At 45.3% G+C, this 27,526-nt stretch overlaps 1 protein-coding gene across 6 annotated transcripts in view; it reads right to left on the bottom strand.

Moving 5' to 3' along the window:
• Positions 1-27,526, bottom strand: part of LOC147461166 (putative sulfur deprivation response regulator) — a 147,221-nt gene that overhangs the window by 14,222 nt on the left and 105,473 nt on the right. For 3 of the 6 annotated variants that reach the window (XR_015187572.1, XM_086508792.1, XM_086508793.1), the window contains exons 9-10: positions 27,027-27,152; positions 26,667-26,930 (exon numbers count right to left, since the gene is read on the bottom strand). Coding sequence is in view for 3 of the 6 variants with exons in the window: in XM_086508792.1 (XP_086364918.1) it covers positions 26,667-26,930; positions 27,027-27,152 (390 nt within the window). In the remaining 3 variants the exon portion in view is untranslated. Of the gene's footprint in view, positions 1-22,667; positions 24,981-26,397; positions 26,469-26,666; positions 26,931-27,026; positions 27,153-27,526 lie in introns of those variants that run through there. The other 3 variants (XR_015187570.1, XR_015187571.1, XM_086508794.1) reach the window with 2 other exon arrangements.

The raw sequence follows: 27,526 nt of genomic DNA, 5'->3' as shown, positions 1-27,526 counted from the left end.
ATCTCCAACAAAAGATTCTTGGCTTCAATATCTGTCAATAAAACTTCATAGAAACCACGAGCACCAAAATAAACGCCACAGACATTGGGTTTAAGAAGGAAATCAACCGATTGTCCGACATCTTGCACGGTAGGCATTTTGCCTGGGAACAACAAGATGACTGCATTCATGGCATACTGCACAACTGGGTCCATAAGATCCTACACGGGAATCCGCACCGAGGGTAGGTACCTGACCTATCCAAGTTTTCGGGGCCTCTTTGAAGTCCTCGTACAAACAAGCTTTGGTTTCAAGGCAGCTTCCGAAGAATTATCCATAGCTTTCCGATGCTTGAACACACACTGAAATTCTGACATGCAGCAGCAAAACCACAGCAAAAGGAGAAAGCCTACTGGAACGCAAACTGCAAAAACCAAGCTCTGTATCTGCCTTAAACTAGGTACAGAAAGCTGAAACCCACAAGATTATGTATATCACCAAAGAGGGCATACATCTACAGTCAAGAACTCCGTAGGAACCTCTGCAAAGAAGGGAGTTGATGACTAGCACCAAAGCACCTTTGCACGCAAAGAGGGTCGAACTGAATTGAACTCACCAGTCATTGAGGAGCCACCAACAGCTGAGAGCACGTTGAGGGAGTAGGCTGCAAACTGCACGCAGAACTGTGCCACACGTAGGGGCTGCAGGATGCAGGGTTGGGCAGCGCGCAGAAGCTGTAGGGCGCAGGAGAGGGCAGAGGGCAACGCGCAGAGAGCTGCAGGGCGCAGAGCAGGCTGTTATCAAGCAGGGACAGTAGAACGCTGGGTTCGTCTCACACACCAGAGCTCACACACACACCCCACACACACACGCGCGCGCGCGCGCACACATGCGCGCATGATAATTATTAGATCTTGATGCCCTCATACCTCTCGTAGAGTACGTCACCAACATATTTACCATCGCAGCATCCAAGCTATCATCAAGAGGCATAGAGCAGCTCCTACGAGGTTCACTCCAAGGGAGGAGATTGACACCATGATACAGTGGCCCATGAGAGAGAGTTCATGTGAGGGTTCTTACAGAAATGCCACTAGTTGGCTCCAGCAGTTCAATTACGTACACATTTTAGCTTGTGAAGTAAGCATGTAGATCAGACCTGTTGGAGAGCCCTCAAAAAAGGTGTGAGACCTTGGAAATTGCAAAAGCCATGCAATTGTCCCCCACGTCACAAACCCATCATGAATACCAACTTTGATCAACAAACAACCACCCGCCCTCCACACAGGCCGAGCATACGAACAATTCCAGCAATAGTGCCTCAAGAACTCAGGTTACAAAGCGCATCTGTGAGAAGTTGGATCATGACCAGCACACTCAGCCCAAGTACCAACAGGCAATCTTGTAAGCGCAATCATCCAGATGAAATAGAAAATCCTGAGGGTCCAAAGGACCAAAACTGTTGCAAGCTAAGGAAAGGTTCTATTACGCCATACCTCTGACTGACATGGACGTTGAGCCAAGTTTCGTTTCCTCAAGATAATCCTCCTCCCAAGGGATATTGTGTACTCAAAAAAACAAAAAATGAGAGAGGGATCCCATCAGCTTCTACAGAAGGCCATTGCCACTCACCAAGATCCTAGTCTAGCTCACCTAGTGGCCATCCCTACCAAATCCACAGCCTCCAAAGAGGTGCATCCTCTGTAGTGAACACAAATTCAACACGCGCGTCTCCCCAGAGAGCCCACTACTCGAACAGGCTGCCAATGCGCCTCCAGCCGCTGATCAAGAGCCACCTCACCTTGAGAGTCCAATCTAATGTGATAGCCATGATGGCCAATTTCTGCAATGCCAAAGACCTACGTCTCATGTTGCACAACAATCAGATCACGAAGGTGAAAAACTCTCCGCCAACCCCCATGAGACGGCAAAAAGTGTAACAGACTTGGACACTCCAAGTCAAGAATCAACCGCGACAGCACCAAATAACCACTTCAAAACAATTCACAGATCACAATAGATTTGCACTGGCCTGGCGGAGTTCCGTGCCTAGAGATATCGGCCCCAAAGATTGGCGCCCTTTTCGGTATTTCTTTTTATATTAATCAAATCAAAGTACAAGAGAGTGGCTAGGGTTTCACTCTCAGACTCTGCGTCCAGATGCTCTGAGAAGTGAAGCCCTCACCACGTATTTAAAGGTACAAGGGATGCCCAAAAGCAGAGCCCCAAAAGCTTTTAAAAATAAAAAGCATCAGTTCTCTCTCTCTCTCTCTTAGAGAGTCTCTTTTTTTTTTTTAAAGCAAGTTCTCTCTCTTTCTCATGGCATGGGGAAAAAGCAAGATTCGCGTCGCTCATCATTTTATTAAAGAAATAAAATTTTTAAAAAATAAAATTTATAAAGCCTCCGCGATTTTCAGAAATTAGGGTTTTTGGTAGAAATTAGGGTTTGCAGGAATTTTAGGGTTTCTGCTGTCCACCATGTCATCACTTTGTGACATACCCCCCTCTTGAAAGCATTGTAATCGACCGCGATTACGCCTGCAAAACCGACAAAAGCCATAAACTGTCTTAGCAGACACTGACTGTTAGTACCTACGTACTAGGAACACACATCTAGCACATGTACTAAATCGACAGTCACATCACACGACATCACATGACATTCAACATTCATTTGGATCTTAGACCATGATTTATCGGCAATGTAGCTAGCAATCACATCTAGGTCCAATCGGGACCTCATCGATGTCCGATTGACTAACCCCTATTGCAACCATGTCTGTTCGAGATCAATCAGACCAAAGTGCTGCAGTCATTTCGGCTATCAGTTCCTGCACTCACAAGAAGTAAAGAACAAATCAGTATCATTATCAGGAATTCCATTTCATAAAGTCATCCAGCAGAATACTGTCAGCTCTCAGTATCCCTGAAGCTCAAAGAGACATCAGTGACTTTAGTATCAAAATCAAGGCATCTGTTGACAAAGGAGCGGAGTAACTCCCCTCTTGTGCATCCCACTGCACCAGATCTCCGGCCAAGCTGAATTCTGGGTTCCGTTTGGAGTAGACTATGCTAAACCAAAACAGAGGTAAAGTTTCACAATCCGAGGAGTATCTGCTAGGTCCTCCTCCTCCATCCACTTCGCATCAAATGCAGGAAAGTTCTTGAACTTAACCAAGAACCCGCCTTCGGACTTTACCTTTCTTCGTATCGTTATGTGCCAAAATCTCTTCAGGAACAAGGATCTCCTTGTTTTCTTCCACTTCGGGTTACTCATCAGGCTCCCCATCATCAGGCACATCACCCGTAGCAGGTTTCAAGAGACTCACATGCAATGCATTGTGAATCCTCCAAGTATCTGGCAGTTTCAATCGGAAGGAGAAATCATTTATCATTTCAGTAATCTGGAAAGGTCTGTAGTATCGCATACTAAGCTTTGGAAAAAGCCTCTCCTTTCCCTTTTTCTTTCGTAGGCGTGCCTTCTCAGAACGTAAGAGCACCCAATCATCCTCCTTCAATATCAAGTCGCGACGATGGCGATCCGCTGCCTTTTTCTGTCGTTCTTGAGACTCCTGCAAAGTCTCACGAACCTTGGCAAAAGCCGTATCCAAATCTCGCGAATATTCATCCGCTTCAAATATCTAATCTTTCGTGATCAGGAAGGATGGAACCTTCGCAGCACTTTCAACAATCTCACATGGCGTCTTCCCCGTCGAAGAGTGTATCGTGTTATTGTAGGCAAATTCCACCAAAGGTAAGTTCTTTTCCCATTGAGTCTTCTGATCCGAGATACAAGACTTCAATAAATCTAAAACCACTGAATTGGCAATCTCAGACTGCCCGTCAATCTGCAAGTGGAACGATGACGAGAACTGCAACCGCGTGCCAATGTTCTCCCAAATTGCCTTCCAAAACAAACTCATAAATCTGGGGTCTCTGTCGGAGACAATCGTCTCAGACGTGCCATGTAATCGGATAATCATCGTGATCATTCTGTGTAATCGGGAGATCAAAAATGAAATCCATTTCAATACTTTCCCAGGGGCGGGTGGGTATGGGTAAAAGGGTGTAACAATCCCTATGCCTTATGCTTGTCAAACTTGACCTTCTGGCATACTCCGCACAACTCTTCCACGTCCTTTTTGAGTCACGGCCAAAAGAAGTATCTCTCTACCCCTTTCATGGTGCAGCAATTCCGCGGTGACCTGTAAAAGGTGGACAGTGGCATTCAGTCATAACCTTTTCCCTCAACGGGTGTGTAACGCACAACATAGTCTTTTTCATCATGTAGCCTTTCCGAAGGGAGTATCCAGCTACTGTCTCCCCATCCCGTATCCGTGTGAAAATATCTGCAAAATCTGTATCTATGGCATACTGATCGACCATATCCTCGAAGCTCCTATGATGTATCGCGAAAATAGCCAGAACCAACGGTTTCCGAGACAAAGTATCTGCCACCACATTCTTCTGTCCCTGCACATGGACAATCTGGAAGTGGAACTGTGACAAGATGTTCGCCCAATGCATATGCTTTTCCGAAAGCTACTTCTGTGACAAGAAGTAACGCAAACTCTGACGGTCTGTAAAGACAGTAAAATCCGCTCCGAGTAGGTAATGCCGCCACTGAGTAAGAGCATGGATAACCGCCAAAAGCTCTTTCTCATAGATCTGTGCTGTCATCTCCGGCCTAGAGAACAAACGGCTCTCGTAAGCTATGACATGGCCTTCTTGCATCAAGACCGCACCCAGACTACAACCACAAGCATCACAATATACTTCAAATGACTTCTGCAAGTCCGGCAAAGTCAAAATAGGTCCCGTAGTCAATTTCTCTTTCAATGTCCGAAAGGCAGTCACCTCTATGGGTCCCCACGAAAAAGGTACTCCTTTCTGTGTCAAGGTATGCAAAGGGAAAGCAACCTCTGCAAACTTTCGTATCAACCGCCTGTTGTACAAACACAGTCCCAAGAAGCTTCTAACTTCATGGACATTCCTCAAATCGGGCCAATCATGGATAGTCTCTATCTTGGCCGAGTCCATTTGCACTCTTGCTGTTGACACAATGTGTCCCAAAAAGTGTATCTCTAGTAGGAACAAATCACTTTTCTTTGCATTAATCACTAACATGTGATCTTGTAATGCCTGAAAGACTTGAAGCAGATGATCTCTGTGTTCTGCCTCATTCTTGGAGAAAACAATGATGTCGTCAAAGAAAGTGCCAACAAATAGCCTGTACTCTCGAAAAATCTTGTCCATCATCCGGTTAAATGTCGCAGGAGCATTGGTTAAGCCAAAAGGCATCACCAAAAACTCAAATAATTCAAAAGTCGTCCGAAAAGCTGTCTTGTAGACATCTCCTGGCACTATCCTGATGTGATGATATCCACTCTTCAAGTCAATCCTGCTAAAGCACGAGGATCCCTGTAACTTGTCGAGTATATCATCGATCCTAGGAATCGGAAATTTGTTCTTGATGGTGATTTCGTTGAGAGTGCTATAATCGATGCACATTCTCCAAGATCCGTCTTTCTTCAAAACCAACAACATTGGAGAGCAATACGGTGAAGTACTAGGCTGGACAAGACCCTTTTGCAAGAGGTCTTTCACTTGGTTCATAATCTCTTCATTCTGTGCTCGGCTCACACGGTAGGGTGGCCGGTTCGATGACGTGCTTCCAGGTATCAGATCAATGGTATGATCTTCAAGCCCTCTGAAAAGCAATCGGCATGAGTGTGGAGAAAAATCTTGGCGTTCTTTTGATCAGGTCAAAACATATTCAACCTTTATCCATCGTTCAATTCTCTCCCAAAAGAATGAGTAAGAAACTGAAGTTCATTAAGTACAATCTCTAAGCCCTTCATTTATCAAAGTCGCTTTCTCGGCCCGGTAGTCAACCACGGCGTAGTTCTTGTGGTACCAAGGGATCCTGAGTAGAACGTCACTCGCGTGCCCTGAACACCCCTGTCATTGCAAACGAAGTTTGCCAATGCTCGGTGTAATGGCAACATCCCATCTGGGTGCCAGTCGAACTACCTCTGCCTGTGGCGTCAGTCTGTCGGGCGTAATTCCAAGTGAAAAGAAGTTGGCCTTGGCTCCTTCAAAAGAGCTTCCTGATCCTTCACTTTGCCCCAAAAGCGGCAAAGTTTGTACTTTCATTCATTAGATTCGGTGTAGGTCCCACGCCATGTAGTACCAGTTCTGCTTTTCTATCTGCCTTTTTCTGCCACATTCCTCAGCTGCTCTCGAACTCTCAGGCCTGTCTTCTTCTTTGTCATTCTGTTCTTTCTATGCCTTTTTAGGGCACTTCGCGGAGATATGTCCAGTTTCCCCGCATCCAAAGCACTTCCCCTCCCTAATGAAGCGAGTCCGCTCCTGAGGAGTAAGCCTGGGTCGTGCATCCTTTTTCTCTGGGTTGCTCTTTCTTTTTCTACTTTCATTCCCAGAAGTCTGTCCGGTTCGTTGTGTCGTGACCTCATCTGTGGGGTAGGTCAGACTGCCAGAGTAAATTGCAAAGCCCCGCTTCGCATGACTCATCAACTCCTGAATAGAAGCTGACTTCTGTTCCAAGCAGTGATCTCGGATCTCTGTAGGTAGACCCAAGGTAAACCGCTCAATCTGTTCTCTGAATGAGATCTTCTTGAATGAAGAGGCGGGTAGAAAAGAGATCCAGAATCTTTCACAAAAAGCATTGATTGTATCTTTCTTGGTCATCCGAAGATGGTTCCAAGCAGCTCGTATATCGCGTTCATATTCTTGCGTCAACCAAGAAGAATTAAAAAGCTTCTTAAATTTCAGCCATTTAACTGGCGCAGTCTTGTTTAAAAGAAGAGTGGACCACCAACTACGAGCATTCCTCTTAAAGTAAGAGGCAGCTCTCTGAATCTTGGAGTGCTCTGAATAGCGTCCTCCCACGAAAGCGATGTCAAACGGCTGTATAAAAGACAAAGCCTTCGAAGCATCTGAGTATCCTGAAAAAGTATCAAACTTGATCGAGTGGCCACCTTCCTTAAACTCTCGGACTTTCTTGCTTTTATCTTCGAGAAAGTCATACTGGTTGGCTTTGTAAAAACTCTTCTTGTTCGCATAAAAGTTTCCGTTGTCAGAGTCTGAACTGTCCGTAGACAAGTCCTCTGTAGAAGTGTCACTCACTGGGCGAGACTTAGACTTCCTTGCCTTTTTCTTGCACCTTTCCGAAGCGTTGTTTCTTGCTTCGCTTTTTGCTTTTTCTGTCTTCTTCGCTCGAGTCTGAAGAGCTAGAAGAACTGTCAGAAGAAGAAGAAGAAGAATTGGGTAAGCCTTCAAACTTGATGCACTTCTTCAGTTTCTTTGCCTTGTCGACTGTCGACCGTCGACCCAAATATCCCGGGAAGTCAGTGCCTTTCTTCTGCTTTTTGCCGTGCTTTTTGTCCTTCTTTTGCACGCCGAAAAGCCGAGCAATCCGTGCATCAACCACGTTCTCCTGTTCCTTCTCCGTATATTTCTTGGAGGCGAAAGGTTTCTTGAGAGCGGGTTTCGGGAGTGGTGTTGTGGTTCTCTGCCACTCCGTCTGTACCTCTTCCAAAGAGGTCTGGTTCATATATTTTGCCTGTTACCATATACATGTGGTAGTGATGTGTGTGAACACACTAGGACCGCCGAGGTATTTTTTCCCTCTTTAGGAGGTTTTTTCCCCCGTGCATTGTATATACGCCCATCACTCTAGGGCTATCAATATTTCCATTGCACACTAAGTAACACACTCTCTATTGTGTGCCTTGAGCTTCCTTCGTCTTCTCCAAGCTGTGTGCGTTTCTTTGCAACCCTAATTCCAACAATTGGTATCAGAGCAGGTCACGTTCTCCAGGGCTTAGTCGCCAGCTGCTCCAGCACACGCCTGCTCACTTTCTCCGATTTGAGTGAGCTTTGGCGAGCGATCGCAGGTCGACAAAAATTTTGGGTAAGCTCGAAGAGCTTGGTCTGCTCAGAATTTTGATTTGGGCTCATTTCGGCCTCCGTTTCCACTACAGACAGTACTGCACAGGCTATTTCGTCATTTTGTGCAGAATTTCTGTCAGTGCCGTTTTCTGCATAACAAGTGCCTTATAGTCTTCTACGGTTTGTGCTATATAGCACAGGTTGTTCCCGCTCCGTTTCTCCTATTTTCGGGCAGTTTTCACATCAGGTGCAGCATTTACCATGGCTGACAACAACAACACAGATGTGTTCAAGATGTTTGCTGCTGAGGACAGGTTGAATGGGGACAACTACCCTATGTGGGCTTATATGATGCAACATGTTCTTGTGTCAAAGGGTGTCTGGAACATTGTGCAGGGCATTGATGTACGTCCTGGTTCTGAGGATGTAGGCGATGTTGAGGATGTTGCAGGTCTTGCTGCAAGGATTGCAGCTGTTAGAGTTGTTTTGCCTACGGCAGAACAAGCTCGTTGGGATGTTAAGGATGCGCAGGCTCATGCATTGATTGCGTTGTCTGTGAAGCGCACCATTGTTCCTCACTTCCGTTCAGCAAAATCTGCAAAACAGGCTTGGGATATTTTAGCAGGTCTTTATGCAAGCCGCAATGAGGCTAAAATTGCTTTGCTGCGTAAAGAGCTGGAGTCGAAGATTATGCATGAGGAAGATGATATGGACACTTTCCTTTCTAGTGTCAAGGATATCAATGAGCAACTTATTTCTGCAGGTGAAGTCATTTCAGACAGTTCCCTTGTGCAGACTCTTCTTGATGCCTTACCAGATTCCTACCAGACTTTTGCTAGTACTTGGAGACTTATGACCCAAGGAAATCCTGAAGTTGTCAAGTTTGATGCATTATGCACATTGCTGTTGCAAGAGTCACTTTCCAGAAAAAACAGGACTAGGCAGCGTGCAGTTGAACAGGCTTTTATTGCTTCTCAAAGAAAGGGTGGTAACAGTAATGCAGCCACTTCTTATGGTTCTGCTGCGAGTGGCAAAAATTATGTTCCTAATGCTTCTGCTGGCACATGATCAGCCTATTACTGATGCAGATGTACATGATGTACTTGATGAGGAAAGGGCTGAAAATGAGCAGGCTAGAGGTATGCCAAAATGGCTGGTGCACACTTTGCGTGACAGTAAATTGGATGCACCTTTGTCTAGTCGTATTCGTTCAGGCTCTCGCCACGCATCTTATGCATCAGACTGTTATGCTTTGGCTGTGTCTAGTTTACATGATGTTGAGGAGCCTCTGACTTTTGATGAAGCACAGAATTCAGAAAATTGGATGGTTGCCATGCAATCAGAATATGATGCACTTATAGAAAATGACACATAGAATTTATGTGATTTGCCTCCTGGCAAAAAGGCCATTGGTACAAAGTGGGTTTACAAGTTGAAACGCAAGCCGGATGGTGAGATCGATCGCCATAAGGCTCGACTTGTTGCAAAGGGTTATGCACAGCAAAAAGGCATAGATTATGAAGAGACTTTTGCTCCCACTTGTCGTATGACTACTGTGCGTTTCCTATGTGCATTGGCAGCTCATTTTGGTTGGGATGTACATCAATCAGACATTGTTACTGCTTTCTTGAATGGTGACATATTTGAGGAAGTTTATGTAACGCAGCCTCGCGGTTTTGTCATAAAAGGACAAGAGGACAAAGTGTGCAAATGTAACAAGGCTTTGTATGGGTTGAAGCAATCTCCTCGTGCTTGGTATGAGAAAGCTGACACTCATTTGGTCAAACAAGGCTTTCGTAACACTCCCATGGAAACAGGCTTGAAGTTGAGTCTACATGATGCTGGCGATCCTGCTGATGTCACTCTTTATCAAACTGCTGTTGGCTGCCTCATTTATGTATGCAACACGAGGCCGGATATTCAGTTTGCAGTCTCACAGGTCAACAGATTTATGCATAGCCCAGGGTCTAAGCATTGGCAGGCTGTCAAGAGGATTTTCCGCTACCTTAGTGGCACTTTACATCTTGGCTTGTTTTATCCCAAGGGGCGATCATTGCCACCAGACTTACATGCTTTTTCGGACTCAGATTGGGCTGGTTGTTTTGACAAGTGGTTTTTGTTTCATGCTTGGCAGTTCATGTATATCATGGTTGACCAAGAAGCAACCTACTGTGGCCACTTCGAGTTGTCAGGCTGAGTACAGGGCAGTCTTCACAGCTACGGTTGAGTGTGTATGGCTCAGACGCCTTATGGCTGATTTGGGTGTTGGATAGGACACTGCCAACACTATCTACACTGACAGTCAGAGCGCATTGGCAGTTGCAAGCACATTGAGGTGCATTACCACTATGTCAGGGAGAGGCTCTCAGCAAGAGAGATCAGCTTGGCTTATGTGCCAACACAGGACAACCTTGCAGATCTTTTCACAAAGGCATTGTCTCGTGAGAAGCTTGAAGCTTTCCGCAAAGCTTTGGGCTTACTCCCCTTTGTGGACTGATCCTGTCCTCAGGGCATGGCACTTCCCTTTACTCATGTGCCAGCTCTCGTTCACCACATCACTCCTGGGGGGATTTGTTACCATATACATGTGGTAGTGATGTGTGTGAACACACTAGGACCGCCGGGGCATTTTTTCCCTCTTTAAGAGGTTTTTTCCCCCGTGCATTGTATATACGCCCATCACTCTAGGGCTATCAATCTTTCCATTGCACACTAAGTAACACACTCTCTATTGTGTGCCTTGAGCTTCCTTCGTCTTCTCCAAGCTGTGTGCGTTTCTCTGCAACCCTGATTCCAACATTGCCATCTTCGGGTCCTTCGCAAAATTGAGCATCATCTTTGTTGCATCGCCAATCAATTGACGACGCTCCATCTCTTGCTGCTCCGCTGGAGTAGGCCTAGCCGGGCCATACTCCGTGCCGTAATCTTCGTTGTGATCCCTGCCCGCATCTCCAGATGCAGAGAGAGTCGACCGATCATTGCCTGAAGCCATAGGTGCCGCGGAAAAAAAATTCGGGGATCGGATTTCCCGTAGAAGAGAAATCAACCGTGCTCTGATACCACTGTAACAGACTTGGACACTCCAAGTCAAGAATGAACCACGACAACACCAAATAACCAAAACAATTCACAGATCACAATAGATTTGCACTGGCCCGGCGGAGTTCTGTGCCTAGAGATATTGGCCCCAAAGACTGGCGCCCCTTTCGGTATTTCTTTTTATATTAATGAGATCAAAGTACAAGAGAGTGGCTAGGGTTTCACTCTCAGACTCTGCGTCCAGATGCCTTGAGAAGTGAAGCCCTCACCACGTATTTAAAGGTACAAGGGATGCCCAAAAGCAGAGCCCCAAAAGCTTTTAAAAATAAAAAGCATCAGTTCTCTCTCTCTCTCTTAGAGAGTCTCTTTTTTTTTTTTTTTAAGCAAGTTCTCTCTCTTTCTCATGGCCTTGAGAAAAAGCAAGATTCGCGTCGCTCATCATTTTTATTTTTATTTTTATTTTTATAAAGCCTCCACGATTTCCGGAAATTAGGGTTTTTGGCAAAAATTAGGGTTTCTGTTGTCCGCCATGTCATCACTTTGTGACAAAAAGTATGTAATGTAGATGTGAAAGGTTATAGGGTTAGGGTTTTTGTGTTGAGGTCATAGACGCATTTGATGATTGCCTTCGTTTAGCCGGTCACAAACTTTCTCTCCCTAGAAACGAGGTCCATACCAATCTCTATGAAAGCTAGAATCCTCTATCCCCTACTTGGATTTTATCTCCTCTTTTATGTCTTGTACTTGTATTGGTAACCATCTATGTAGCACCAGAAACATCTAAGTGACCTTTGGGTTTTGGACTAACTTGATTGAGTTTTGCAGACCCGACCAAGGGGCCTAAATCCTAGCAGAAGAAGAAAACAAAAGCTTTACCAACTTACAGAACATCACGCAAGTGGCCTAGAAATTAAATGTTTAATCCTAACCCCCAACAACTTACAAAACTTTGGCCAATGGGGCTTAACCTTAAAACAAAGCAACATACACACACAACCAAATTGCATGGAGATGATGATGTGGCATGATGTACTTACACAAAACTTTGGCCAATAGGGTCAGCTTACATAACTTTGGCCAGTGGGGCCCAACCTTAAAATAAAGCAACACACACACAACCAAATTGCGTGGAGATGATGATGTGGCATGCTGTACGGACCAGCCCGCGAATTGCAGAAGCTGTTGATGACGGGGCAGTGTGAACAGACGGCCCTTCTAAGCACTTGCTTTGGGACCAAATGCTTTTGAAGCCACTGCTTTTGATGTGCTGCTTTTGGATGAGGCCCAAGGCCTTTAAATAAGAGGGAAGGGCTCTCTCTCTAGGATTCAACCGTGTGGAGAAGCAGAGCAGAGCCACTCCAAATTGTACCTTGTTGAAACAATATAAAGGAATACCAAAAGGGGTGCCACAGATTGGGGAGAGTGCCGTTTGGGGGTGGAAATCCGCCACTCTATGTCTCGCATAGATTCTCTATCTCTCTTCTCCTTTACAGTTATTCAAGTTGTTTTTTAATCGAAGTGTAACCCGGTTGTGCACATTGCAATTATCTCTGTGTTTTTCTTTCGATCCCTAACCACAAGTGATTACAGTGGTATCAAAGCTTAATCTGCATTCCTTGCCCTCTGCAAATCAAAGCACAACATGAACGGAGAAGAAGGAGATCACATTGTAGAAGGTGGAAACCCACCCAATCCTTCTACTCGGAAGCAACCAAAAGAGACACATGCTTAGTGCGTGGTTCACCAATTGTTGTATATAGCTGAGCATCAAAAGCGGAACCCGACAGATGATCGGATTGATTTGGAAGCTTTGCACAGGTAGTTAGGCTCTTTAATCCTCCTGTTGCCCTTGTTATCCCACAACCACCCTCTTAGATCCACTCTTCCCTTCCTCATAATCCCCTTGTTGCCTCTTCACGTTAGAGTTCTGGGGTTGTCTCTAAGTTCCTTGAAGGTATCTTCAAATAGATGGCATCACCACTAATATTATTACTCATCACCTCTGACAACGGACTCTGGTTCAAAACCCTCCAAGGAGAGTGGTGCTACAATTAAATTTTTCACCTTCTCAGGCGTCCAAGATTCTCATAATGCTCTCAAGTTTCTACAACAGCTCAATGACTTGTTCAGCAATGGAAATTTTACAGAAGAATCCAAGTTGTTGCAGGTCACCTCTTTCCTCAGGGATAGTGCTTTGACATGGTGGGCTGCCCCAACCAAGAAGCCTCACAATCCCAAATACTGGCGTGACTTTAAAAATTACCTTCTATCCGAGATTTCTTGATGATACATTTGAGGTAGACATACTTTCAACTTGGTCTAGCCTCCGGATGTACCCATCAAACACTCTTGCAACATACAACCAAAGATTTTAGGACACTTATCTACCAGTGTCCACCTTCAGAGACATTACATTTGCCGAACAGATTGAGAAATACACAATGGGGTTGCCTTTTCCATTGCAAGATTACTACACAGGCAAAGTGGTTTCAAATATGTGTCAATTGATCACATGCCAAAGTGTGCTACCACATCATGAGAAAGGAACTGGTTTTCCAAACCACACCACCACAATGGAATGTCACCTTCCGCACCAAAACTTCTTCTGCTCAACGGCAACATACCTCGGGGCCTTCATAGACCCCAAATCGGCATTTTCAACTAAATCTCAAAGCTCAAGGTAGATCCTATAAGTGTGGTCGCACCAGACACACCTTCAAGAAACGTAACTAAATCCCCCACCCTACCCCACCCAATAATATTCCTCTCAAACAACCTAACAACAAGGATTAGCCAGTTGTGATGTTTTGTTGGGGATGCCAAGTATGATGCCCTCCTTTGCTCTGGCGATTGAGAGATCCTTCTGACGCATAGAAACAAACAACTTAAATTGAATGCAAAATTTTGGGGAGAATCTATTCCCAATGTATCTGCTTGTTTAATAAAAAAATTAATGAAAAGGCCTCTTTTGATGTACATGATCTATGCAAACTCTACTTCTTCCCATGAATCTATTCCTTTATTCTCTCTTGGCCAAAGTCGTTTACAATTCTTACATCAATATCTTGATTGTTTTGAAGAACCCCCTTTAGGGGTATCGCCACTTGTTCGGCCGGAAGATCATGAAATTCCCCTCATTCCTAGATCTTCCCCACCCAAAAGGGACCTTATCGACACAGGAAAGCCCAACAAGATGAAATTTTCAGCCAAGTCACTAAATTATTGAACAATGGTTACATACAACCGAGCTCCTCTCCTTATTGTTCCCCAGTTCTCCTTGTACGGAAGAAGGATGGTTTATGGCGCATGTATATTGATTATCGTGCCTTGAACTAGATCACCATTAAAAACCATTTCCCCATCCCACGTATCGATGATATTTTGGATCGACTTCAGGGATCTTGCTTCAGTCGTCTTGACATGGAGAGTAGATACCATCAGGTTGTCTTAAGCCATCGGACGTAGGAAAGACCGCTTTTCGTACCACTTTTGGATTATATGAATTTTTAGTCATGCTATTTGGATTGACAAATGCCCTAGCCACCTTCAACTGTATCATGTAGCGTATTTTTCGAAAGCATCATGACTTTGTTGGCACTTTCTTCGACGACTTGATTATCTTCTCCAAGAATGAGAACGAGCATCGACGACATCTCGCTTTGGTATTTGAAGAATTTCAAAGCCATAAATTGATTTCAACGGGAAGAATAGTGAATTCTTTATGAAACAAATCCACTACCTCGGACATATCATATCGTCAGAGGCAGTTCGCATGGATCCCGACAATGCAAAGGTAGTACAAATTTAACGTCTATTCATGAAGTTAGTAGCTTCCTGGGTCTTGCTTCTTATTATCAAGGTTTATTGCGCACTTTGCATCTATTGCCACTTTACTCCATGACTTAACAAAAAAATGAGCTACCTTTAGATGGACTTCTACAGAAATTAAGGCTTTCAACGAGAAAATTTCCCCCGATCCCATATTAGTTCTTCTAGATTTACAGAAATCTTTTGTAGTCAAGTGCGACACTAGTATTGGAGTTGTACTTGAACAGGATGGGCATGTTATTGCCTACAAGAGCAAACGCCTACAACCTGAGCAAAGGTTTGGCAACATCTATGAGAAGGAATTACTTGCTATTCTGCATGCTCTGGTATCTTGGAAACATTACCTCATTGGAGCCGATTTTGTTGTTGAAACTGATCACCAAAGCCTTTGTTACTATATGGATCAAACCAAGATTTCCGAGAAGCAAATGAGATGGGCAAATTTCTTATCCCTCTTTTACTTTTAGATCAATTCAATCAAAGGCAAAAACAATAAGGTAGCAGATGCATTTTCACAATGATCGTACCCCGCTTCCGTCACTATTGCTACTCGCCCATAACCTGATGCCTTCAAGGATTTAAATTCTACTAATCTGCTATTTACAGATATGTTTGAGCAGCTTATGTCTAAATTCTCTGTTCCAGGCTACACTTAAAGAATGGATATATTTTATACCATGGAAAGCTTTGTATTGCCCATGCTCTTCAACCTAAAATCTTGCTTGAGTTTCACGCTCCCCCATCTATAGGGCATCAGGGTCTCCTAGAAGAATCCTCGTATGCTCCAATGTCCAATCGTAAAGAGCCCTTGCAATTCCATACCGCAAGTTTTAGGTTGGTCCCATAGGTCTCGTACTATCATGCGGTGCGTCTGTCGAGTACTACCATTTTGCCTCCTCTATGAAAGGCAAGTTCCTCCTCCTCTCTGGCAGCCATGATCTCGGGCATGCATTCTTTTTATGTGCTAATTGAGAAACTTGTGAGATCATCTCCCAAGAAAATCCATGCTTGCTTTAGTGTAGTCCTTCCTCTCTTCCACTCGAATTATTAGAGCACATTTCTTGGAGGTTCCCCCATCACCTCCTCCTTTCTTGCCCACTCTCCATACTCCAATGTGTGTTGGCTCCATGGTTCCCATGCATGCATAGAGGCTTTTCACTTCCTCTTCCACATTGTTGGTGTCCTTAACACCCATGAGTTCATACACGTAGAGCACGTGCCTTCGTCCTTTGCTACCCTTATTTGTTATGCTGATGATAGAGGTGGGAGTAGGCATTGTATGTTTTCCTTTTTTGGCCACTTGAATCCATTGGTCCGCTTCGTCTACTTGCTGCTTGGTGCAGAGGAGTACCTCTACCCATGAAGAGGTCTCCCGTGCCTTCTTCTCCTCCTCCGCTTGGATGGAGAGCACTTGTGCCTTAATGGTATTCAGCTCTTTTGCTATGAATGGTTGAGCCTCTCCTTCTTAGAGTTTGGCCTGAGAGCACATGTCCTTCAACTCTTCCTTTAGTTTGTCAATTTCTTCATCTCATGCATACACTTTTCTTTTGAGAGAGGCACGCTCCACCTCTCGAGCAATTATCCTCTATGATAGGTTCCTATTGATGGTGTCGACGCTCTATCCATTCCTTTCTTGTGTGCTAAAATGGCTTGCTTGATGGTCTCCTCCACCTCATTCCTCATCATCCTATCACCCTTTGTCATCTTCTTGCTTGATTTCATGGGTCGAACTGACGTGACTTCCCTCTCTCATACATCACGGAAAACATAATGTGAGAGAGAGAGAGAGAGAGAGAGAGAGAGAGAAATGAAATGAAATGAAATGTTATATTAACGTCTTCAAAAGGCCAAAGTGACCTATGAGACCAGAATTGGCTAAAATGTGGTGGATCTGATACAAAGTCAGAGTAACAAAATGACAAAACAAATATACTATGGAATCCTGGACTGCTAGGCGTGAACGGGACAGAGCAGCTAGCTGGGGTAGCTAAATCACAAGAGATCCAGCATCGGTCGCTGGCGGATCTCATCAATCTCCTCCATGGTCAGTAGTCTGACCGGGCGTCGTGCATGTCGGGCCAAAGTGATCCGAATCCTCTGATGCAACCTCCGTCGATGCTGTGTAGTCCTCCGCAGTTGTGGGCGTCTAGATCTCCCCAGCTCAGTCGCCCGGTCGATCAATGTGCCTCTGGTGTGAGGCAACGAGCTTTGCTGTGGTAGTAGCTCCTCCGCGTGTCCAGTGTCTGCTGTAAAGAAGTCTGTGATGTGTCTCTGAGACTGGCTAGCCTCTCCTCTCATCAGGCTCTCTCTGTGTTGGCGCAGCTCGAGTAGAAACAAACCCAAGCATTTTTGATCCTCGTACTGCATGACTCTGGAGAGTGGTCCAAAGCCCTCTCTAAACAAGCAATGGAAGCGGCCTCGTATCTCGTAGTAGACGGGGCAGTGGCATGTGTAGTGCAACTCTGTCTCTCGCTCCATGCCACACAGGGGGCATGTCCTGGCCTCTGGTGGTACTCCACTGTATCTCCCAGTCTCAATCTGCAACTGGTGTGAAGATGTGCGTACCTCGCCAATAGCACATCGTATCCCATGAGACAAGTGAGTGTCCATGTATCTGGGCCTCGTCACAAAACTGTCCTCTGTAAGCTGGAGAAGATGCTCTCTGTAGAAAGCCATCTTCGTGCCCAGCTCCTTTGTTGGCTGTATCCATGTCCTCCTGATGTCTAGCTGAGCCAGGTCCTGTCGGATGAGCCTGGTGATCTCGAACTGTGTAAGAGTCAGAGAGGGTGCCTCTAATGAGTACTGGAAGGGGGCAGTCTGTCTATGCTGAACCCATGCGCCTGAAACCATGATGTCATTTCATCATACCAGCATGTTGTATCTCCCTGCATGGCTAACTGTCGAGAGGACTCAAGTGCAAGGCGGGCATATCTGTCTCTGGGAAGTTCCCACATGCGGTGTATGAAGGAGACAGATCTGGTAAGCGCCTCGACTACTAGTGGAGGAGCAGCTAGCTCTGCTCGGATAATGGCACGTGGTACTCAAGCCTTGGCTCTAATGAGCCGCGAGATCATAGAGACCAAACGCTTCTCCATGTCCCCCCACCCATCAGTGCGACCTGTCCTCCCGTGACGATCTAATGAAGGTCCCCATATCTCAGCTCCATAGAGCAATGCAAACGCCACTAAAGTGTCAAACAGCCAGAGCTTCATCCGAGGCTCCTGAAATTGAACCTGTGAACACATCCTCTCCAGTCTGCCCAATGCTGCATGGGCTCTAGTCAATCTAGTCTCTGCTACTCTCCTCAGTGAAAATGCTGGTCCACTAAAAACCACTCCAAGGTAAGTGTAAGCATCTGTATACTCCACCGTCTCCTGGCCGTATGTGAATGCGGGCGCTGACCTCCTGATCCACTGTGGGGTGGTATTAAATACCATGACCTTGGTTTTACCGAGGTTGACAGACAAACCAGTTTCGTGGGCAAATCTATGCAGAGCATCCAAGTGACGTTGCATCCCCTTTGGAGAGTCGGAGATCAACACAATATTATCAGCATAGAGCAATAGTGGAATCCATGTCCCTGCCAGCTGTGCACCTCTATCACCATATCTCTCAATGTAGTCAGCAACCTCATCCACATACATACCAAATAGAGTAGCAGAGAGCGGACAGCCCTGCTTCACACCAATAGTGGAGTGAACCGGTGTGGACAAACCCTCTGAGGTGCGTACATGCCCCACTACTGACCTGTACAATGCCATGATCCCCCAAATGAGCTCTGTGGGTACTCCCATCTCCTGTAATCTGCGCATCAATCTAGCTCTGGGTACTGTGTCAAATGCTTTGCCGAAGTCCACAAAGCTACAATAGATCCGGCTCCCATGTGATCTGCCCTCCTCAATGATGGCTCTGAGTGTCAAGATATGGTCAAGAGTAGAAAAGCCTCTCCTGAAACCTGCCTACCCAGCTGCACGTATCCCTTCCCTCTCTGCCCATCTACTCAGCTGCTGCTCAAGAATGGATGCGTATAACCGTGCCAATGTGTGTCCAATTATGATAGTGTGATAATTCCGAGGCTCCATAGGGTCTCCTGACTTGAAGATTGGTACAATCGTAGAAAGGCTCCAAGTATCAAGTAAGCCCTCACACTTGGCACGGTTAAACATAACTGCTAGAAGCTCTGCTAGGAGATCTCTGGCATGTATGAAATGCTCAGCCACTAAGCCATCATGATCATATGCTCTCCCAGTCCTCATCCTGTCAATGGCCTTCCTCACCATCTCAACGGTGAAAAAAGCACATGAGTGTGGGCATGGATCGGGGGGGTTGGGGAGGGGCGGCTGTCCAAAAACTGTGTACAGAGATGATGCGTACTGGCCCCAAGTCTCTGTAGAGGTAATGGCTGGGGGGGGGGGGGGGGTAGAGGTAATGGGGGGGGGGGGGGGGGGGGGGGGGGGACTGCTCATGAAAGAGCCGCCACGCCTCACGTGAGTCCTAACTCAAGAATAGCTAGTAAAGATCCTGCTCTAGTCGAGCCAAAAATGCCCTTTTCTTCCGTCGCACTAGGCGTCGGAAGTCAATTTGTGACTGCCTCTGAGAGGTGTCTCCCAAAAGCACCTCCCTCTGAAGTCTAGCTCTAGTCTCGCGGCGTTCCGCATCATACCAACTGTTCTGGGGCATGCTCCTAGAACGGCGTCTCTGCTCAGGCTGAGTGTGTGGGTATGCCTCTGCTGCTGCATCATGTAATGTCTGTGTCAGTATAGTAGTAAGCTCCTCCAGAGGTCGTCCTGGTTCCTCAGTGCACAAGCGTCTGTATATCCCATCTATGTATACAGAGTCCGTCTCCCGTGTGAAGGTGTAGCGAGTAGGGGCAGCTGCCCGTGGCCTGTGTGCTACATTGAACTGGAAAGAGATGGTCAACGACACAAGAGCATGATCCATTCCCACCCCAACAGGTCTGGGCCCAACAGTGAGATCCTAGATACTAGAGATGAGGCTCAGCTGTGCCATGACATAATCCACTGTGCTAGCTCCATGTCTGTGTGGAAAGCATGTGAAACCTCCCGCAGCGGGAAATCTCTGGAGGCCATTCAAGATGGCCAATCCATGTGCAGACCCCATGTCTATCAAGTGCCATCCATACTCAGTATATTCCCCATCCTGCGATAGTCTAGATAGGCCTGTCTCCACAACATCCAACTCTCTCTGCATCTCCTCTGAGGTATCATAAAACACTGTCTGATGATGGGCAGTCCTAGCATTGAAGTCCCCTAGAATGATAATGTCACCATCTCTAGAGAACTTCCATATGTCATCATCCAAGATAGAAAAGGGGGACTATCCTTTAGGTGGTGCATATACCGACGTACTTGGGGGAAAGTAGCAAATAGCAATGTAAAGATATCTGCCTGTCTCTGCTCTCAATCTCACCTGCATGTACCTAGCTTGCTCATCCCTGCGAGCTATATGTATCAATGGCTGCAACTCCTCCCTGAATAACACTGCCACTCCTCCCGAGCCTCGCCCTCTGTGCTCTGATCGTGTCTCCTGTCAACAGGCTGTCTCGCATTTGTCCACTAATGTGAGGAATAGACTGCCCAGGGGCCTGATGTGTCTCAGAGTAGAAGATGATGTCTCTCCCAGAAAAACTCTCCTCAAAAGCACCTACATCAAGACGCATAAATCCATTACAATTCTAGGTAGCAACTTTGAGTGCAGTCCCATAGGCCTCACACCGTCATGTGGAGCGTCGCTCCAATATCACTACTCTTCCATCTCGGTAAAAGGCAATCTTGCCTTTTTCCCTTGCCGCTCTAATCTCTGGCATTACTTCCTGCATATGAGCGATCTGTGAGAGGGTAAGGTCATCCCCAAGAAAGATACTTGTTTTCTTAAGAGTTGGTCTTTTCTTCAAAAAGTCTTTCTTTGCTTCCACGGAGGGAAAACGAAGGATGAGTGCCCTTTCTTTCGAGGTTTCCCCATTGCTCCCATTTTTCTTGTTGCCCACTCTCCAAGCTCTTGAGTGCATCGGCTCATGAACCCCAATCAAAGCCATGAGTTCTTTTCCCTCTTCGTCTACATTATCCTTGTCTTTAAGACCGCAAATTCTCACATGTAGAGAGCGCACACATCGTCTTTGCTCCTCTTCTAGGGTCAAGTTGATAATGGTGGGTGTCGACGTTGTTTCCTTGCTTTTCCCTTTCTTGGCCACCTCAATCCATTTCTGGGCTTCATCTGCCTTCTGCTCAGTCTTTGTAATAACGTCCACCAGAAATTGTGCTGCTCTTCCCCCTCTTTGATGGCTCGCACTTGCTCTTTGATTGAGTTTAGTTCTTCTATTACTGAGGGTTGCAGTTCTCCCTCTTCAAGTGTGTTTCGTAATCGTGCCTCTGCGAGCGCCTTCTTGAGTGACGCAATCTCTTCGTCTTGGGTCGTCACACGATCTCCCATTGCAGTGATCTTGCTTTCTTGGGCAAACACACGATCTTCGAGCATTTTTATTATGCCTAGCAGTTTGCGGTTGATCTTGTTAATAGTTTCTGTCATTTCTTCTTTACATTTTGGAACTGCATCTTCTAAAGCATCGGGTTTATCATTCTGCTTCCTCATGCTTGGTCGCCGCCAAAAACGAGGGGATTGTGGCAATAAAAAGGGGACCACACTATACGCACAAGCACTTCCACACTATGCATACATGCTTACCCACATTAAGCATACATTCGCACTCTTTGCACTTTCAAATCGTCAATTTCTGAATTTTCTGTTGAACCTGCAATTTCCTGCTAAACCTGCAATTTCTGAATTTCCTGCATTTCTTGCATGCTGAATCACATACCCCTGCAGATACAATCTCCTGTAATAGATGCCCCAGGTAAGGGGCAGAGCCTGCGCGAATAGGCAGGGGCCAGACCAGGCACGAGAGAGAGAAAATGAAATGAAATGAAATGTTATATTAACATCTTCAAAAGGCCAAAGTGACCTATGAGACCAGAAAGTTACAATGTGGTGGATCTGATACAAAGTCAGAGTAACAAGATGACAAAATGACAAAAATGACAAAATAATATATATGGAATCCTAGACTGCTGGGTGTCGACTAAGCAGCTAAAACAGCTAGATGGGATAGGCAGATCATAGGACATCCAGCATCGGTTGCTGGCACATCTCATCAATCTCTTCCATGGTCAGTAGTCTGACCAGGTGTTGTGCATGTCGAGCCAAAGTGACCTGGATCCTCTGATGCAGCCTCTGTCGATGTTGTGTAGTCCTCCGCAGTCGTGGGCGTCTGGATCTCCCGAGTTCAGTCGCTCGTTCGATCAGTATGCCTCTGGCGTAAAGCGACGAGCTCTGCTGTGGTAGTAACTCCTCCGGGTGTCCAGTGGTAGCTCTAAAGAAGTCTGTGATCTGTCTCTGAGACTGGCTAATCTTTCCTCTCATCGGGCTTTCTCTGTGTCTGCGAAGCTCAAGCAAAAACAAACCCAGGCATCTCTGATCCTTGTACCGCAAGACTCTAGAGAATGGTCCAAAGCCCTCTCTGAACAAGCAATGGAAGCGGCCTCGTATCTCGTAGTAGACACGGCAGTGACATGTAGTGCAACTCTGTCTCAGGCTCGATGTCACACAGGGGGCATGTCCTGGCCTCTGCAGGTACTCCGCTGTATCTCCCAATCTCGACCCGCAGCTGGTGTGAAGATGTGCGTATCTGGCCAATAGCACATCGCACCCCATGAGACTCATCACAAAACCATCCTCCGTAAGCTGGAGGAGATGCTCTCTGTAGAAAGCCATCTTCGTGCCTAGCTCCTGTACTGGCTGTATCCATGTCCTCTTCGTGTCTAGCTGGATATATATATATATAGAGAGAGAGAGAGAGAGAGAAATGAAATGAAATGAAATGTTATATTAAACATCTTCAAAAGGCCAAAATGACCTATGAGACCAAACTGATACAATCTTGATGGATCTAATACAATTTCTAGGTACAAAATAAACTGAAGTAAAATAAAAGCTAAAATGAACATGAGTGTCCGAGGATGTCCGGCATCGGGTGCTATTGGAGGATGTACTGCATCTGTAGTTGAAGAGTATCGTCAATGTTCGCTGTGGTAAATAGTCGTACTGGACGTCTCCCATGCTGGGCTAGAATACTCCTGATCCTCTGATGGAGCCTCTGTCAATGTCGTGATGGCGCTCCTAGATGTGGGCATCTAGCTCTCCCAAGCTCAATGGCTTTATCAATCAATATACCTCTGGTATCGGTCAGACTTAGAAGTATGTTGTGAAGCTTGCTCATCTGACTGCTAAAGAAGTCAGTGATTTCCCTCTGTGAATGTCTCCCACTATCTAATCTCCTCAAGAGACTCTCCGTATGTCTGCGCAGCTCTAGCAGAAACACATCTCTATCTCATGACAGTGAAAGCGGCCTCGTATCTCATAGTACACTGGACAATAACATATGTGATGTAGCTCTGTCTTTGGCTCTATATGACACGTGCAAAGATAAATTTCGAGCGCTTCTGCCTATGTGGCAGAAGCGTTCACCTTTAAAAATTTCACGATCAAAAAAATCAATGCTTTTCGCTAGTGCCACGTAGGCACTAGTGCTCGAAATTTAACTGCCTGGATATAACACAAGTTGCAAATCCTGGCCTTTGCTGGTACTCTCCTAAATCTGCCAGTCTCAATCTCTAGCTGGTGGATGTGCGCATCTGACAAATAGCACATCGTATCCCATGGGATAAATAAGTGTCCATATAGGCAGTTGCGTCTGATCATATATCTATCCTCTGTGAGCTGGAGAAGATGCTCTGAGTAGAACGCCATCTTCGTGCCAAGCTCTCGTGTCGGCTCTGTCCATGTCCTCGTGGTGTCTAGTCAAATCAAATTCTGTTTGATGAGGCACGTAATCTCAGTCTATGTGAGACAAGGAGGATACATGGAAGGGTGATAGTGTGCCCATAATAAATCCATGTAGCTGAAACAGGATGTCATCTATGCATACCAACAAGATGTGTCTGATTGTGAGGCAAGCTGTCGAGAAGACTCCAAAGCTAGGTGAGCATATCTATCTTTGGGAAGATCCCAAATACTGTGTATAAAAGAGACAGATCTGGTAAGTGCCTCTATGAACAGCGGGGGAGCAGCAAGCTCTGCACAAATAATCTCATGTGGTACAAAGGCATTGGCCCTATCCATCTGGAAAATCATAGAGATCAGAGGCCTCTCCATACATCTCCATCCATCAGTATTTCCAGCTCGGCTATGCTGGTCTACTGATGGTTCCCATATCTGCACCCCATAAAGCATATCTCAATTAACCAATGTGTCAAATAGCTAGAGCTTTGTTCGAGGTTCCTGAAACTGAATCTGCAAACACATCCTCTCCATCCTCCCCGAAGCTGCATTTTCTCATCAATCCAGTCACTGTTACTCTCCTCAAGAGAACACTGGAACACTAAAGACCACTCCCAAGTAAGTGTATGCGTCTATATACTCAACCATCTGCTGACCATATGTGAAGGTCGGTGTAGATCGCCTGACACACTGTGCTATGGTGTTGAACATCATAACTTTGATATTGCCAAGGTTCACTAACAAACCGCTATCACTAGCAAATGTGTGCAATTCATCCAAGTGCCGTTGTATCCCCTCGGGCAAATCTGAGATCAACACAATATCCTTTGCATACAGTAGTAATGAAATCCTTGTTCTTGCTAGCTGTGCTCCTCGTTCGCCTCCCCTCTAAAGCCTCATCTACATACAAACCAAACAATGTAGGGGAGAGTGGGCATCCCTGTTTCACTCCAACAGTGGAGTGGATATGCTCATATAACCCCTCGGGAGTACGAACCTGCCCCACAATTGTCCTGTATAAAGCCACGACTCCCCAAATCAGCTCTGTGGGTACTCCCATCTTCTATATTCTTTGCATCAGTCGAGCTCTGGGAACCGTATCAAATGCTTTGCAAAAATCCTCCTACCATCTGATCTGCTTTCCTCGATAACAGCTGAGTGTCAATATATGATCAAGAATTAAAAAACCCCTCCCAAAACCTGCCTGGCCTGATGCCCGAATGCCTGCTCTCTCTGCCCGTCTATTCAGCCGTTACTCAAGAATGAATGCATACAACCTAGCTAGTGTGTGCCAACCAATACATTAACCATGTAAGAACTTTCAGGTCCAGAGACTCCACAGCAGAGTTGAACCACCAAAGAAACTTCTGAAACACCACCAACTTTCAAAAGTGTCACAAAAGAGTAAGCTAGGCAAGCCAAGCACGCATTATTGCCCGCCTCCATAACAAATGATTTTCATACTGATGGCATGAAGGATATAGGGCCTTTATTTCTAAGTATCCGTCACAATGAGAGCAAAGGGAAGCAAGACAGCTAATATGATCCGTTACTAGCTACGTTCAGTAACCCATATGGCAAGTTCTTTGATGATTCATCCCTGGCTTCTATAAGAAGCCCTCATTGTATAGAACCTTGCTCTCATTCAAACATCTTCCTTGGAGCAGACATTTATAATCTATATAACCTTTTTACAATAGGGTATTTCAAACCATTGATACAGCTTAAATGTTGAAAACCTTCTTGCAAATTTTTGTCTCATAAATATTTTATTTGAAAAAATATAATATTTTATTCTTTCTTTCTTTTTCAAAGCAAAAGAGGGTCAGATTACCATGCAAGATGGACGTGCAAATTCAAATGCGACACACTTTAGCCTGGCGCTACGGGCAAGCGCAACACCAAAATGTACACATAGGGAAACTGCAAGGTGCCAGATGAACCACTAGAGTGGAGAACAATGCTACCTGAGCACCCCTGCAAGGGATTTTACAATAATGGAAGACTGCACCCATAATCTGAGAAACAGGAACTTGCAATGTTGGCTTGCAGTGGATAGATGGAACAGCAAATGCCTTCCAAAGACTGCGCTTGGCTTATGGAAAAGCTTATATATAAGGAATCAATAGCACTTACAGCTCCAAAGAGAACAAAGCACATCTAGGGGTTCATTGCGTTGGTCATTTTCATGTTGAAACTCGAAAAGAGAAACATCAAAGCAAAAGTAATGCATTGCAGTAAATTCTGATGTGGACCTGATTTGATACTAGCTGTATAGACGTGCTGATTGGTTCAAGTAACCATGGATAATCATATTTCAAGGTAGCATCTAGGAGCTAGCAACAGGCCCAATCATCACCAGTCCCTTCAATTCTAGATACCATTTCACATGACAGACGTGATGTTATGTTGCACTGCAGTCTCTGATATTGCATCTGCATTACTTCTATACAGCCCAACGGATCTCACAAAAAGCCTTACAGAGATGTCATATACTTCATGATTTCATGCTTCTTGCATACATTGGCTACGCCCAACTGTCCCTTAAAATAGGTCATATGCTGATGAGTATAGAGACATTTGAGCTCAACTATAGAAAGAAGTAGGTCATATGCTGATGAGTATAGAGACATTTGAGCTCGACTATAGAAAGAAGTCGCTCTGGGGACGCCTACACAAAGAAAAACTGAAATGCTCTTGTGATACCTTGTCCAAGCCTAATTACCAACAACTGTTGCACCAAAAAATCAAGAAGAGGCTTTGTGTTCATGAGAGGAAACCTACTCTGATCATTGGAAATGTGAGATTTTTAATGACCATCCCTGGATAGCTATCCATCCCTCCCACGCCATCACCTTGAGAGAGAACATTAGGCACCAAAAAAAGTAGCCTTAAAAATGAAACCTTTTCTGGTTTGAGAAAAAACGCACTTTTAAAATGACCAGAACAGATAAGCCCCAAAGAATTAGAGCAGCAGCTAAAATTTGAGACTACAAATTGTTTAGCTAGCAATGCCAAGAGTCTTTAGGGAAATCCAGGAATCATGTACTAACCTGCAAAGGACCACCATATTTGATGTAGTCTAAGAAACGGTATCCGCCAGGCCCATACACCATTAAGTTTGTTGGGCACCCAGTTGGCGTCATCAATCCCGCAGATGCAGCAAGCATCAAAGTATATGCGAAGGGTCGGAAATCTAAATTTCCAGCCTCTGCTGCAGTAAGTGCCACTGGAAACATGATGGTGACTGCTGCATTGTTTGTGATGGCCAATGAAAAGAGTGTTGTAGCTATATAGGTCCATGTGATCAAACCAAACTGCACACGACAAAAAGGTTGAAGAGCTAGGTTTTAGTTTGAATTACTCACGCAAATTTGAATGGGGCTGATTTTCTCAAGGGACAACATATTGACCTGTGACTTTCCTGCAAGGCCCATAAGAGCTCTTGCAACCAAGTCTGCAGCACCACTCTGCACCATAGCCTCAGAGATTCCAAAAGCTGCTGCTATCATGATAAGCACCGGTAGCTCTATAGCTTCCTGCAATTAAAGGCTCTCACTTAACAGATCAAATGAACAAACCTAGGTGCCAGTTTTGCCTTCAATTAACCATCTACAGTACTTCTGCATTGTACATTTCATGTGAAAAATTCACCTTGGAAACAAGCCACTTGGAAAATTCCTAACACCATAGATAGTTTGAGCAGTTTCCCTGCTATATTAAGCACTCAAACTCCACTTTACAATTGTCAGTAATTTTAATGCCTATAATTCACAACTCCCAAAAGTAGCAATCAGGTTAATAAGGGAGAAGAATCAATGTTCCTCCCAAAAAGAGAATATGGATAACAACTTTTGTGATAACCAATCCCTTGGTTTATGACAAGATCTAAAAATAAAAGTGCTCTTCTGAA

This window comes from Adiantum capillus-veneris, chromosome 3 (genome assembly GCF_014529385.1).
Source record: "Adiantum capillus-veneris isolate H3 chromosome 3, ASM1452938v2, whole genome shotgun sequence".
Taxonomy (NCBI): Eukaryota; Viridiplantae; Streptophyta; class Polypodiopsida; order Polypodiales; family Pteridaceae; genus Adiantum; species Adiantum capillus-veneris.
The sequence above is the reverse complement of the archived record's forward strand: the minus strand, read 5'-3'. Positions and strand labels throughout refer to the sequence as shown.